The 15,116-nt window shown below is 48.1% G+C and overlaps 1 protein-coding gene across 3 annotated transcripts in view; it reads left to right on the forward strand.

Moving 5' to 3' along the window:
* The first annotated feature begins 736 nt into the window (after positions 1 to 736).
* EGLN1 (egl-9 family hypoxia inducible factor 1) overlaps positions 737 to 15,116 on the forward strand; it is a 42,939-nt gene continuing 28,559 nt past the window's right edge. For 2 of the 3 annotated variants that reach the window (XR_005828621.1, XM_040599289.1), the window contains exon 1: positions 756 to 1,827. Coding sequence is in view for 2 of the 3 variants with exons in the window: in XM_040599289.1 (XP_040455223.1) it covers positions 898 to 1,827 (930 nt within the window). In the remaining variant the exon portion in view is untranslated. Of the gene's footprint in view, positions 1,828 to 15,116 lie in introns of all 3 variants that reach the window. The other variant, XM_040599290.1, reaches the window with a different exon arrangement.

A 15,116-nucleotide genomic window follows, 5' to 3' on the forward strand; every position in this document is an offset into this window, starting at 1 on the left:
CATGGCCACAGCGCCCGGCTTCTATGCCAGGCCGGGCCCCTCGGTGCCGCCGCCGCCGCCCCCCCCCCCGCGGCGGCCGCCCGCCGCTGGCGACAGCGCAAGGCCGCCCGCGGAGCAGCGGCCCACCGTCCGCCCGGGGTGTCGCGGGCAGCGCCGCCAGCACCGTCTGTGCGTGCCCGCCGCCCCTGGCAGCGCGGCTCCGCGCTCCCCGGCGGGCCGCTCCCGGCCGCCCTCCCGCCGCCGCGGGGGCGCCCCGGCCGAGGCCCGTCGCTACTCCCAGCGCCGGGATCCGGCCCTGCGGCTGCGGCGGGACCGTTCGGCTCCTCGGCCCGGCCTGCCCCGGTCCGGCCCCGCCCGCCTGGCGGCGCGGCCCCGCCCGCCTGACGCGCCGGCGGCGCTGGCGGGCTGGAAGTGGCGTACGTGCAAAGCGAGCCGCGAGAGTGGCGCCTCCTCCTCGCCCCGACACAGCGGCGGAGGCGCGGCGGGGAGAGGCGGCGGCCGCGCCGGCCCGCGCACTGGGCAGAGGCCGGCGGGGAGCGGAAGGCAGCGCCCCCCCCCTCCCCGCTCCGCGCCAGCCGGCTGCCCCCCGCCGCCGCTCTGCCCCTCGGCCGCGCCGCCGCCGGCGGGGCGGCGATGAGGCGGTGCTAGCGGCGTTAGCGGCGCAGGGAGGGCGGCGCGGGCCCCCGCGGCAGCTCCGCGCCCGGCTGCCACGAAGGAGGCCGCGGGCCGGCGGAGGCGGAGGGCGGCGGGGGGCCGCGGCGGAGCCGGGCGGCCATGATGCAGTGAGCGCTCCCTCCCCGCGCGGCCGGGCGGGGGCCCGCGTTAGCGCCGCTCCCGCCCGCCTCCTTACATAACCCTTCGGCGGCGGAGCGGGGCTGCGGCGGCACCACCAGCGCCATGGCGAATGACAGCGGCGGCGGGGCCGGCCAGGGCGGCGGCGAGAGCAGCGGCGGCGGGAGCGGCAGCAGCGGCTGCAGCAGCGAGCGGGACCGGCAGTACTGCGAGCTGTGCGGGAAGATGGAGAACCTGCTGCGGTGCGGGCGCTGCCGCAGCTCCTTCTACTGCAGCAAGGAGCACCAGCGCCAGGACTGGAAGAAGCACAAGCTCATCTGCCGCGGCGGCGGCGCGACGGCGGCGGCGGCGACGGTCGCGGCAGGGGGCGCTGCCGAGCCCCGCGGCGGGCACCCCACGCCGACCCGCGCCCACAGCGCCGGGGCCGCGGCCGGAGGGGGCAGCCGGGCGGCGGGGTGGGCTGCGGCGGGGAAGGGCGCAGCGCCGCCGTCCCCGGAGGCCTCCGCCGAGGCCGCCCCTCTGACCAACAACTACATCGCCGCCGCGGCCGCCGGTGCTGAGGCGGAGGCCCCGGCCGCGGCCCAGTCCCCGTCGCCGTCCGGGGAGGCGGTGCTGCTGTACCGGGACAAGTCGAACCTGTCCCCGGGCGGCGTGCAGGCGGGGCCCGGCGGGGCCGCGCTGCGCCCCAACGGGCAGACCAAGTCGCTGGTGCCGCAGCGGCTGGCGCTGGAGTACATCGTGCCCTGCATGAACAAGCACGGCATCTGCGTGGTGGACGACTTCCTCGGCAAGGAGCTGGGCGGGCTGGTGGCCCAGGAGGTGCGGGCCCTCCACCACACCGGCCGCTTCACCGACGGGCAGCTCGTCAGCCAGAAGAGCGACTCGTCCAAGGACATCCGCGGCGACAAGATCACCTGGGTGGAGGGCAAGGAGCCGGGCTGCCAGACCATCCGGCTCCTCATGAACAGCATGGACGATCTCATCCGGCACTGCAACGGCAAGCTGGGCAACTACAAAATCAACGGCAGGACGAAAGTGAGTGCGAGAGCCGGGACCCCCGGTGCCCCCCGCTGCCGCCGGGGGGGTGGGGGGGAGCGGGGCGGCGGGGCCGTGTGCGCTGCCTGCGGGTGTGCGTGCGGGTGCGCACGTCCCTGCGTGTGCCTGGGCGTGTGGCCCGGGGCCGGCCGCGCTCAGCATCCGGGGGTCGCTCCCCACCTCGGCAGTGTGACAGGGTTTGTTTGCTGGGGAGGGGGAGCCACCTCATTTATATCCCGGCGTTTCGTTAAAACACTTGACCTGGAAGCTCATGCGCTAGGCGGTGAATACTGGAACGCACGTTCCGCCAAAAAAAAAAAAAAAAAAATGAAAGCGGTATACTTGTTGTCCCCAGAAAGCGGGGGGTACCGTGTGCTGGGCACCGGCTGCAAGGCGGCCTCGGGGCAGCGGCAGCCCCGCACGAGTGGGTCCGGGGTTGCTGGGTGCCGGCTCCGGGGACGCCTGCCGGGTGCGGGGCTTGAGTGGGAGCGGCGTGGGCAGTGCCGCGGCGGGCAGCGCTGCTGCAGGGAGGCACCGGGGGGTTTACTACCGTCCTGTCTGTTTTCTGCAAAAATCACACTCTTTGAGTCCAGAGAACCGAGGCAAAATTTCCCGGTGTCTTTGCCTAGTTTGAAGTTCTCTTCCAGTTCTTTAAATAATATCCTCCCCCTTGATAAAGGACTAGTAATGAATATTCATCAGTATTCTTCCAGTTAAAAAAGAAAAAGGGGGGGGTAACACCCTTCACAGTTTGCTACCTCTATTAAAACATAAGGAAGCCGGTGAGCTGGTAGCATCCATCGCGCCGGGACGGTTGCACTGTCACAGACGGGCTGTTGTTGCTGCAGCTGCAGCTCTCAGCTGGTGGGAAGCTGCGGGAGGGAGGAGGGGAGAAACTGGAGGGCAAAAAACAGCCTTGGATTTGTTTGGGGCACGGGAAACTCCCGTGATAAGGAAAAGTGGGTGGGAATCAGTTTTTTGCAAATGTGATCTTTACATACCTGTAGTTGAACCAGTACTGCACTAAAATCTTTCTAACGGGGATGTGGTCTAGGTTCCCCCTAGATCCCTGTTAGCTTGGACTTTCTAAGCCAATTTATGTTTCAGACAGTCCTAAATCTCTTCAAGGCTCCAGGTGCTTCGAACTTACACTCTAAACGTATCAGTGGCTTTGCTGGGCTTCAGTTTTATGCAGTGAAGAGGAATACCGCTTCTGGTTTTATGCGCAGCGGTATGCTTCTGTAAATAATACTTGCCAGGGCTTTAGAAAGGACTTTTGGAATTGTAATCCCAAATCACGCATGTTACTACTCTTATCTTACATTTCTAAGTAGTAACCGATACATTTGCTAACTGTGAAAGAGAGAGAAAAATCTTATCTCTCTTCTTGTTGTGCTCTTTTGTGGAGCAACAGCAAAGCAATGGTTTGTTTAGCCCCACTCGTTTTTCAGCCACTGCTGAAATTTCTCAGTATTTAGGGCATCAGGGCAGGTGCAGGGATCAATCAGGTCAGTAAAAGTGCAGTGCTTTACTCCTTGGTGGTACAGAAATGCATTACTTTCTGTCTTCTCACCTTCCCTTGCTTTTATCTCCCCACAAAAGTCCGTGCTTGTAGAGATACAGGGAAGTTTCCGCAGGAGCGGAATGGAGCTGACAGTCACTCTCACAGATTCACCCCTGAGTTGAATAAACAGAAGCAGTTGGTGAGAAGAGATGAACAAGTCAGTGGAAGAGTTTGATCTGTTGAAACGTGGGATTTATCAGTGTTTGGGCATGCTTATTTGTAAAGTCAGCAGCGATAGGAGTGATGTGACTTTCACCTTTTCTCTTTTGCACCTATAGAGAACTGCACCTTTGCCATTAATGCCACAGTAAGTTGAATCGAAGGGCTGGGAGGGGAGGTGTTGGGGAGAGAGAGCAGTCCGGCAGTGGAAACTTATGTACATCCCTTCAGGGCTCCTGGCTGTTTAGGGGGGGGAAAGGAAGATGTAAAATAAACACACAGACACCTCTTGGTTGTCTGAAGGGATTTTTTTTTGGTACATCTTGCCCTTGCTTTTTCTGACTTCTGATTTTGATTGTGTTGCTGCCGGAGTCCCGGCATACTTTCATTCTTGGCAGTATAGAGGGGTGTGCAGTGCAGACATTGTAATAGCTATAACAGGCTATCCTGGAGCTTTTCTGTTAGTGCACTTTGAGGGTGACCGCTGCTTAGTTCTTTTAGTCAAATACAGTCTACTTTCAAATCTTGATGGGTATTTTGGGTTTGCTTTCACAGCAAAGACTTTTGAAAATGAACGATCTACATGTAATATTTATTCTTATTTGTTTCATTTCAAGTAATAGGACCAAAATGGTCAAAATGGTAGCACATGTGACCGACTGAGCTCTTACTGAATAACTTTCATACTCCTGACTATGCATGTTTATGTTGCAATACTGTGGTTTGTGTAGTTGATGTGCGGAGAACATAGTGTACCATTTTACTGAAGGTGCTAAATAAACCAATTTGCAGCGTCACTGGTGAGACTTTCATTCCCCAGCATCTGAACCTGCAAAAGAATTCCAGGCCTTGGGAATCCCTCTGCCCTTTCTAAAAAGCTACCAGTGCTAGCTGCACGAGGTGATGGGTTGGTACAGTATTAAATGATTGCAGTCTGGTACAGCACTTCTGCAACAGGGGACATGCTAGAATTGGGCTGTGCTCATAGATGTCAGGGATGTAGCTGTGCTGGGGAGAGCTGAGGTGGTGAAGTTTAAGAGTTTGTTTCCTCAAAATAAGATGTGCAGTGTTGTAGATTTGAAAAGAAGGTGGTTTTGTATTAACAGTTCTAAAGGTGTGTTGTTTTGTTTGTTTTAAGCCTAACTTCAAATTATTTTTTTTTATTAGACCTTTTAAATGAAACCCAAGCAAAAAATCCAAACCACTTGCAGCCAGTCATTTAAAATACTGTTGTTGGGTTCACTGCAGCGTCTTGTTAGAAAACTGACTTTGTTTTTGAATGTTGTGCAAGGGCTGGCATTATGTCACAGGAGTCACAGGAGCTTTTCTTGAATCTTTAACCTTTACCAGATCTACTTCAAGCTCTGTAAACAAGCATATCCTATTAGAGGGGATGAATCATAAATAAATCCGCTTCACAGTGTGCTGAAATTCCCACCCTCCATTAATGGAACTTAAAAATAACTGAATACACGTATAGAGTCTTAGCATTTTATTCTGTGTGATTTAACTAGCAGCTGGGTACTTCTACAGAAATAAATGAATTATTGATCAAAGGTTTTAATGATGCTGTTGATCAAGGCTAATTGTTTTTGGTGTTGGGGAAAAAAAGCCATAGATAAAATGGAAGAGATGATACATAGATTATCACTTCAAATTTAGTTAAGGCTGAACTTGTATACCTGTTGGTGGTGTTGGCATTGAACTTGCCATCACTACGAAGTGTCTAGAAGCAGTGCGTGAAAACGGGAAATGGGTCTTGAGATGTAAACCCTGCATCTCTTAGCCTGTAAAACTATCGACCACGGAAAAACCTACATTGTTTTAATGGAATCTGTTTTAAACTGATTTACATTCTCCGGTGTCTTAAGGTAGAGGAAATGAAATAAGGTAAAATGTTGTGTGAGAAACCTGAGGTTTTACATTTGAAAGTCTCTGTTAGGGGTTTTCTCTAGACTAACCAGGCTACCTAGAACTCATCTGCTTAAACTGATGTGGTTCTGCTTAGGTCTGACCATTAGCAGATTACTCTCCAGCCTGAAAGGTATCTGTATAGCAGTAGGTATAAACTAGCCAACCTCCTCTGAGGTGTGTGGTCAGTACACCAGCAGGTGTAAGAGAATGGCTAACTATTTGCTCATCTCAGAAGTCCTGATTTACTGCATTCCTTGTTTTTGTTCTTTTAGTCTCTTTCTTTCCAGACCCTGCTTCCTTCTTTTCCCTGGGTGATGGTGGCACATACTTGCATACATGAGCTGCAGTGTCTTTTCTCCTTCCTTTTATTTTCTAGATATGTCTTCTTCCATCTCTTCTCAAAAATTAACGCTCCCCACCCCCCTTTTCTCTTATCAGTTACTGTACTTGTACATGCATGTGTTTCTGTTCCCTGGCTGTCCTGTTTTAGATAGCCAGTGGAGGTATAAACCTGCTCATCAAAGCCAGGGAATTAAATCATCCTGAATCTTACCTAGGCGAGAAGGTTTTTTCTTATCTCCTTCGTGGAGGCTGAGAAGGGGTTAAGGGAGGGGGCAGTTTTATGATTTTTTTGCTAGGTTTCTCTTTCCCCAGTTCTGAACTCCGCTGATCATCTAAATCTGATTCATATAAATCTGAAGTTTGCTTCCTTTACTGGTATTGCAAAAACATTGGGACATCCCTGTTGTGGACTGGGTTCCTAATAATCACTGTATAAACAGACATCTGATCTGTCAGCTATTTCTTCTGCTTCCATCACACCCAGCTCCACCCAGCTTCTAACCCTACCCTGTGCCTTTCATTGGTAGGAAACTGAATAGACAGTTTGACAGTCATTGTTAAATCCCTTTAGTTTTTGCTTCATTCCCACTTCTTGTGATAGCTAGAAAAGACCTACAGTTCAAATTGCTGCATTTTAATGCTCTCCTGTCTCTTCCAGTAGGCCACTGGCGCCCACTGCTTCTCAGCCACCAGTGGATTAAAAATATGATTGATTAGCTGCACGTTGTGCAAGCCTGTTTTACTGCTTTTCTTGGAATTGTTGAATTGCATAATTGCGCATCTCTTACTTTCTCCCAGCCTCCCATCTCAAAATAAACTGGCCTGGTTGTGAGTACTTTAACCGCTGCTTATAATTCCCTGGATGCTCATCAGTTTTCAATATGATGCTGCGCACTAGAGCATCCTCGAGTTCTCTGAAGACCTAGAGGTCTCCGGATTCAAACTAGTCCAGGTGTACCCTATTATATTAGCTTCTTTCAAAGTTAGTAAAGCTGCTTTAGAGAATAATCTTCGAAGAGTGAGTGGATACCCTGCTGTTAGCTTTTCTATAAGCTGGAAAGAAAAGGCTCTCTGCTCTGGCCATTTATTTATGTTGCGGTTTTCCTGCAAACACATCAGATTAATCTTTCCAAGGGAAGAGAAGTGGCACCAAGAAGCAGTAATCAGCTGATACAGCTGAAGCTGTTGGCAGCTGTGTAGCACTGAGAAGGGAATATGGGAGGAGGATAGGTTAAAGTCTTGAGTTTTGCAGATGCTGTTTAAAAATAGCATACAGGAGACCCGAGCAAGTTTTCTGGATGTTCTTTCCACTGTATCTTATTCTGCAAAATACAACCATGAGCATGTGTGGCCATAAGAAGACAGATGAAAATAAGAGAGAGAGAATAAGGACTCAGCAACCAAGCAGGTAGTGTGGGAAGTGATGATGGTGACAAAATGCTGTTAGGACAGTGAGCACAGGGGCGAGTGAGGGACTCTGCTGCCGCTGGTGTGAGTCTCCCACTGATCAGAGGACTCCAGAGGTGTAGCTGGTGATCTGAGCTGAGGAATGTTTGTGAAGTGGGGTAAAATGTTTGTAAAGCATGTCAAATTGCTTGTGACATGCCCAGTTACAGAGAACCTTCTGTATCATTCCGGGGATTTGTTTCACTATCATGCCTTGAATTTCTTTCTTGGTAGAAAACTTACTGATCTGATGATCGGTTCCTAATGGGTGATGGTATAGGGTTGAAGTTGTCACTGAGTTGTGGGAAAGTGTGGCTCAGTCTCCCAATAAGGATTTGAGTTGCTTGACCTTGATACAGAATATGACCAATGCTCGTCCTTGTCAGTTATTTTCCTTACAGTGATGTTTCTGTTGATGACGGTGTTGTCTTCTAGACGAGCGTGCTGGTCATTGAAGGATTGTATGGTGGTTCATGGATACTCAGCAGCCCACAGTTCTTACATCCCTGTTGGGGGTAGAGCCCTGATGTGTAATGAGCGCAGTTTAATTTGTTACCACAGAGTGGTTTGGGTTGGAAGGGACCTTAAAGGTCACCTCATTCCATCCCCCCTGCCATGGGGCAGGGGCACCTTCCACTAGACCATGTTGCTCAAAGCCCCGTCCAACCTGGCCTTGAGCACTTCCAGGGATGGGGAATCCGCAACTTCTCTGGCAAGCTGTTCCAGTTCCTTATATACAGGATTTTGGGTCCCAAATGGAACAGAAGATCAAAAGACTGTCTGTTGTCTCCAGTGCAAATGATCTTTTGATCGAGAAGCACAACATCCAGAAAAGATACTCGTTTATGGCCAGTGAAAATGAAAATGTGAACGTTGCTGAGATTCTGGCAGATTCCCCTACTGGTTTCTGAGGGGCATCTGTGTGGTAACTCTTAACTTTGAAGTGTGGTATGAATATAGCGTGTGTGAGGGTGCAGAGCACCACTTGTGACTGCTAGAAATTTCTCCGTAGCCCTGTATCTTCTGTATCTGTGTCTTGTAGTGCTCCGGCGCTGCTGGAGAAGTAGTCGCTCTTCTTTGCCAGTGGTTGTATTTACATGGCCATCTTGTGAACTGGTTTGGGGAACTGATCCATCTGAAAAATAAACTGGCAAAAGAAGTGCTCCTGGTTCAGTGTTCGGATGTTTGTGCTGGCACAAGGGACTGGCAGATGGTGAGACTTTCTTTCAGCAGCAATGCAAATTTATGCCAACTTAAAGTGTTTGCCAAACTACAGCCTTAGTTTAACACTTCGGGACTGATTATCCCAAAATTTTGCTCATGAAAATTTGAACACCGTTTAAGAAATCTTTACTAGCTATGGTGTTGGTTTTTGTTTTTTTTCCTTAACCTTTCTTTTCTTTGTTCTTCCATGTTCAGCGTGAGACCAGTTCTTGCCATCAGAAATGGCATTCTTCTGTCCTTCAGGGTTCTTCCCCGTGACAGTTTTATACAGAAGCTTTGCTGGTCTGCCTACCATGTGATCCCATGTAGCATGCACAGGGAAAACCACATTTTCTCTGAATGAAAACTGGTTATTTCTTGGTTCCTTCCCCCCCCCCCCAACTTGATTTCTTATTCATGTTGGCTGTCCCTATCCGTTATTCTAGAGATTTATCAGCACCAAGGACATTCTTGCTTTCTCTTTTCAAGGCAGAGCTGGTCTGGCATCCTCTGCAATGAGTGCTGTGGTGCAGCTTGCTGTTTGTTGCTGGCTGCTGCTGGTAAGGAAGGTCCCTGTTCTGCCACATCCCCTTGTGCCGCATCCAGCGCTCATTCTGCTTCAGGGGCTCCATCTGAAATGGGCAATTTCAGTACTATTTCACTTTTCCTGTCCTGTTTCCTCTCTGTTCCCTGGTGCATTAGGATAGCTCTATGGAATTCTGGTTTGATTCGTTGCTTGGTTTTTCCCAGCTGTTTTTTACTATGCAACTGCAGTTCTTGAGTTGTTGCTGTTCTGGAGATTAGGAACCTGTAGCCTTAAGGTTTGTGCACATCAGTGATTTCAGTGCACTGTGGGTAATTAATTTGGTTTTTTCCTGTCAGGTGCATCAATGATTTTCTGATTGTGTTGCTGCCTTGATGTGCTATGCACTCTCTCCTGTGCAGAATGCGCTCAATTCAGTACCACCCAAAAATCAAGCAGGCAGCTTCCCATCATAGCTGTACAGCTTGAGAGGAAGAGCTGCCTTCCCTTGCCAGTGGCCTCTTGGACTGAAATTCCTTGGAAGTGATGTCCTGCCAAGTCATAGGACTGTCTGAACAGCAGTTCTCAAATCTCTGGGCTAGTTATATCAGTAACCTTGACTGGGTGTTTGAGAGGTGTTTTCCCTTTTTCTAGATGATGTTTAATTTTTTAATAGGTTACCAGCTATTTCCTGCAAATAACTGGTAGCGTATTATTCTCTTTTCTGATACTTACCTGCATTCATGATGTTTGTAATTCAGTTTTGGTGCTTAGACCATCCTGGATAGTACCTGGCACCTTTTGGCTTGAACAGGCTGGGTTGCTACTGGAATTTTCCAAAACGCTGTCTTTCTAGTTGTTATCATGTTGTCTTGTACTGAGTGCTGTTGGGTACGTATGCACACAGTATACTTGTAGCTAGTAAGCTACATTTAGCTTAGTAGCTGAAATGAAGGCTTTCTGCTGCAGCAGAAAGGAAGCTTATTTTATAAAAAGGAAACGGATACTCTGTCTAGAGCAAAAATTTTTTGCCCATCCAGAAACTAAATTGGTTTTCTTTAGGCTCCTTGGAGAGCTCTTGTACAAAGGCAACACAGTTTTTCGCTTCAGAATTCAGTTTGGGACTGTTGTGAGTGGATTGGTTAATTAGTGCTTCAGTGGGATGCTTGTGGGGCTCCCTGTCTCTTGTGCTGCTATATTTTGTTACTTCACAGTAGGGGAGTGACTGCGGACAATCCAAGGACTGTGCAAGTGTTTTTTGGAAATAAACTGATTCAGAATATTATCAATTATCAATAATATATCAAGATCTTCATTGGCATGTTTTTTACACTACACTAAGGATATAATATTTTGAAAGCAATATTTTCAGTGAACAGAACAGTAAAGTTATTTGACTTTGCAGCTACTACTGAATGGAGCAGTTATTATTTCTGATACCCTTTTTGTCTTTCAGATCTGTGACTTGCTACTTAGACCCTTCAAAAGGAGAACTAATGCTGGCTTTGTGGCCTTTTGAAAAAGTCATTTGGTGCTCATTAAATCCTTGTAAACTCCTTCCAGTTTTTGAAGGTTGTTGGTTAACGATAGCTGATCGAGCATATTTTCAGGGCAGGCTTGTGCCAGAATTAGCTGGTAAGTGGCAGTCATAAACTTCAAGTCAAAAGTGAATTCACTCCCTGTTCCAGGGCAGTGTCTGTCAAAAATAGAGCAATGCTTTTATGCACGTAACAGCTGCTTACACTTGAAGACTTTCTTGTTCTTTGGTATTTAACTTAAAACTACTTGAGAGTTTTGTTGTTGGTTTGTGGGTTGTTTTTTTTTTAATATAATGTTCTAAATAGAACAGGTAGAAATGTGCGTGCCTGCATATGTCTATGGACGTTGTGTGCGAAGGTAGGGCAGGTATGTGTAGATTATGAGCGTAGTGCTCTAACGAAGAGATGAAGACTGTACTTGAAGGGTAATTAACGGGGCCTAATGAAAAAGACTATTTTATACCCAAGGATTAATTTTACATGTTAATTTAGGGTCAGACCAGCTCAGAGCACGTAGTTTGACCATGAAGGTGCTCTGGACTGTAGGAATGCTGTACAGCTCTGAGGAGGTGCTGCTATGTGGCCCCAGCGTGCTGCTGTGAGAGCAGAGCCGGAGACTGCCTTGCCTTGTTTCTGCAAAAACACGCATTATGTTGAAAATGATACAAAGGTGAACGCAGTGAGGGATTTCAGGAAGCAGTTCTCTTTTGGTCCCAACAGGGTGGAGGAATTGTTGCATTGGTTGTCAGATGAATGTAAGAAGTTTTAAAATGCCATAAACTGGCTGAAGAGTTGAGGGGTTTATATGCATTTGCTTGGTTTGGGGTTGGGTTTTTTCTGTCTTTATATCAAAATATTTTAAACGTGGTTACAGGAGGAGGTTGGATTGTCAATTCACATCACTTTGTTCTATTGATAGCTTTACATTCTTGGTGAAGTGGCCGGGGCTGTAGGTTTCTCTGCTGGGTGTACTCTTGCAGTGGCTTGCTGGCCTTCTGGTGTGCCAGGGACTGTTACCTTCCTGCTTGCGTAGTTCAGAGGGCTGCAGCTATACAGTTGGAACAGTCCTGAAGTTCCTAGCCAAATGAAACAAAAAGTTACAATAACAGCCTAACCTGACTGTTGGTTAATAAGATACCTTTCTCATTGCTGCTCTCTTGTCCTGTTCAAGCATTTGTTAAAGCAGTTCACCCTCGCCATGGATGCCAAGCGCCCTCAACAGCTTCGGCTGTATTCTGGTAGCGTGTGGTCTGCGCTGGGCTGGAGGCATCAGCCCCTTGCAGTTCCAGCGACTGCTGCTTTGTTGCTCAGGCAGCTGGCACACAGCCTCGCTGCTGTGAGAAGGGAAACTGTGGGCGGTTGATAAGGGCATCTTAAACTGACTCAGTTTCAGCTGGCATATTATGTGATGCCCAGTGAAATAACGTTGGTTAATTGCACCTCTGTTTGGCGTAACCTTATTTGTGTCTCCTATAGCCCGTATGTGACAGAGCATCAGACAGTCAGTAGAATTCTTTGTAACAGTGGATTTGCTTTTTCAGGTCGTACAGGGAGAGGCTGAGAGAGCTGGGGCTGTTATGTTGGAGAAGAGAAGGTGTGGGGGGACTGTACCAGTGCTTACAGATACTTGATAGGGGGGGTAAAGACGAGGGAGCCAGCCTCTTCTCGGTGGTGCCCGGTGATGAGACAGTGGCCACACTGAAATGCAAGAAATTCCATTTAAACATAAGAAGTGCTTTTTTCATTTTGGGGGTGATCAAACGGAGGAGCAGGTTGCCAGAGTGGTTGTGGAGTCTCCATCCTTGGAGATATTTGAAACTCAGCTGCTGGTCCCCCAACCTGCTGTGGCTGACCCAGCTGGAGCAGGGGGCTGGACCAGATGATCTCCAGAGGCGCCTGCCCACCTCAGCCCTCCTGTGGAGAAAGACATACTGCAGTTTGGAGTGGCGGAGGTAAAGAACAAGCCAGTTTTTGCAGTCTGTTAAAGTAGTAGGGTTTTTTTTCTAGCAAAGGCACAGTCAGTAGTCTAAGTCCTCCTTATTGTTTCTCTGGGTGAAGTGACCAGAAGTCTGTCCTCCTACTAGCGGTCATTTGCTTCTTAAAGGAACATTGTGGTCAGATATGTAATGCATGTAAGTAATGTACAGTTTGAAACATTCCTGGCTTGGATCCATTTTGGTCATCCACATGATCACTTGCGCTACCGTCTGTGCTGCTGCCTCTTCACTGTTGTCTCCCGTGTTGCCTGTTCTACAGTTTGTATGTGCGTATGTCCGTTACGCAGTACTGTCCTAGGGTAACTGCTGATCTAAAGCATGTGTACGCTTCAGAAGACTGATTTAAGCCAGATTTTAATCCAAAACAATTATTTATCTGTGTGGGGGCTCATACTTCCTCTCCAAAATTATTTTAAGGTTATATATGATTTTGGGACATCTTCTATAGTGAGAGGGCATAGTACATCAGGGATAGCTATCCTTTCTTTGCTAGATGGACAGAAAAGTGAAATATGCTGTTTCAAAGCTACAAACTACCAAAAAGTGCTTTACTTTAATATTTCCCATATTTTTACTTTATGTAGCAATTTTTTAACAAACATCTGGACAAGATTATTTTCAGTATGTTGTAGATATATTTTACTTTTAAAAAAATGCCACCCACTCTAACATTAAAAACAGTTCCAGAGAAGTGTGAGGAGGGAACCTTTGAACAGGTAAGAGTCAGGTTCATATCTTTTGCCAGGCTGTGGTATAAATCAAAAGCCTGCAGCTCTTCAGTTACAATCCCTACTCCTCATTTAACTTCTAGCTGTTTTTCTTTCATCTACATTCTCCACATGTACTTGGTGCTGCTGCTCGCTTTCCTCTTGCCTGTACTCCCTTGGAGTCCTCGGGTTCCAGGGGTGCAGAGGACTAGGCTTGCCTCAGTTGCTCTCTGCCGTGTATTCAGCAGTTGCAGGCACCCTGTTGATGGGCTATCCTCTGCATGACTGCTTTTGAGAGATAAAGAGCCGCGTGCCTCCTGGAAGATGCCAGGTTGACCATCCATGCCCTATATCTAGTTGCAAATTGAAGCCAGATGGAGTTGTGCTCATCTGAAGTGGCCTTCTGTATGAACTAGATGCTAGACCATCCCTGAATTGTAGGCTACAGCTATGTATTTTTGAGGTGTATCCAGTCTTACAGGGGGGAAAAAAAAAAGTAATTAAAAATTCTGCCTTCTCATGTTTGGTAGGTGAGAGTTCTTTCTTATCGGATGTCTCCATTTCATACAAGTATTTGTCATCTGTGTTTATACCATTAAGTATTTATTGTAACTAATCCATAATTGGTGTCTGTATGAAGCTTCAAAATGTACATAAACTGATGTTCCTATATACCATCCACCTTCTGGCAGTTCAGGAACTCTCTGAGCTAGCAGTTGTATCTGGACCACTGCATTCATTTATGTAATCCTGTTTTAGAAGCCATTTGTACTTTTGGCCTCTGCAACATCCTGTAACAACGAGTCCTGCAGTTTGATTAGATGGAAGAGGAACTTTCCTTTGTTTAAGACCTACTGCCTGGTGATTTCAGTGTCTCCTAGACTCTGTATTGTGAAAACTCATTTCCCAGTAGTTTTACTTTCCATGGTTTTAAAAGTCTGGCATTTGCTTCCATACATTTTTCAGCTGACACTCTTTCCTTCCCGACCTGAAGAATTATAGTATTTTTAGTATTTCTGCAGATCAGTGCTGTTCCACACCTCTGGTCATTCCTGCTGCCCTTCTCTGCAGCTTTTCTGTTTCTGCTAAGCCCACTTTAAGCTAAGGCAGCCAGAAGCACAGTATTTAATGTATATCATGAATTTGTATGCCGGCATAGTGATGTACTCTGTGTTACCTTTCCCTGCCTAGTGATTTATGACACTTCAGTTGCCTCTGCTGCAGTGCTGAGAACAACCTGTATTTACTACAGCTTTTTCTGAAGTGATGCTGTCCAGTTTAGAAGCCATCACTGTGTATAAGGACAATTTTATTTATTTTTTTTTGAGCAGGTATTCCTTTGCACTTACTCCTTCCTGAATTTCACCTGCCGTTTTGTTATACAGGCACTTGGTATCATTTTACCTTTCTGTGCACCTTTCTGCAGTCAGGGCCAGGATGGATTATGCAACATATTTCAGTATTGCATGTAAACACTGTCACTCTGCTGCTCGCCCCCTTTTCCCAGGTCACGTATGAAAAGTACAGGTCCTGTGGGGATCCTGCTGGTAACTCCTAATTTTTCACTGAAAGGAGTTGAGTTGTCCGTAGTGAAATTCTTATTGCAGTTTACTATTTTATTGCTTTTTGCTTTGCCTGTTCCAGTACTCTGGAATGCCTTGGAAGTAAGATGCATGCTTAAAATGCTTTATACTTCAACCTTTCTAATTTTTGCATTAAAATTAATGTCTTGAGGAAGTTTTTATTAAACCTCCATTATAGATTGGAGAAAATGACAGGTAGTTGCTCCCCAAGGCCTCCTAACACCTGGCACAGACTCAGGAACAACACAGGAGTTCCTAGACTGGAGTCCTGACTTTGTCATTTTCCTTAGTGGAAATAGAAAACGGGAGTGGT

This window comes from Falco naumanni, chromosome 6 (genome assembly GCF_017639655.2).
Source record: "Falco naumanni isolate bFalNau1 chromosome 6, bFalNau1.pat, whole genome shotgun sequence".
Taxonomy (NCBI): Eukaryota; Metazoa; Chordata; class Aves; order Falconiformes; family Falconidae; genus Falco; species Falco naumanni.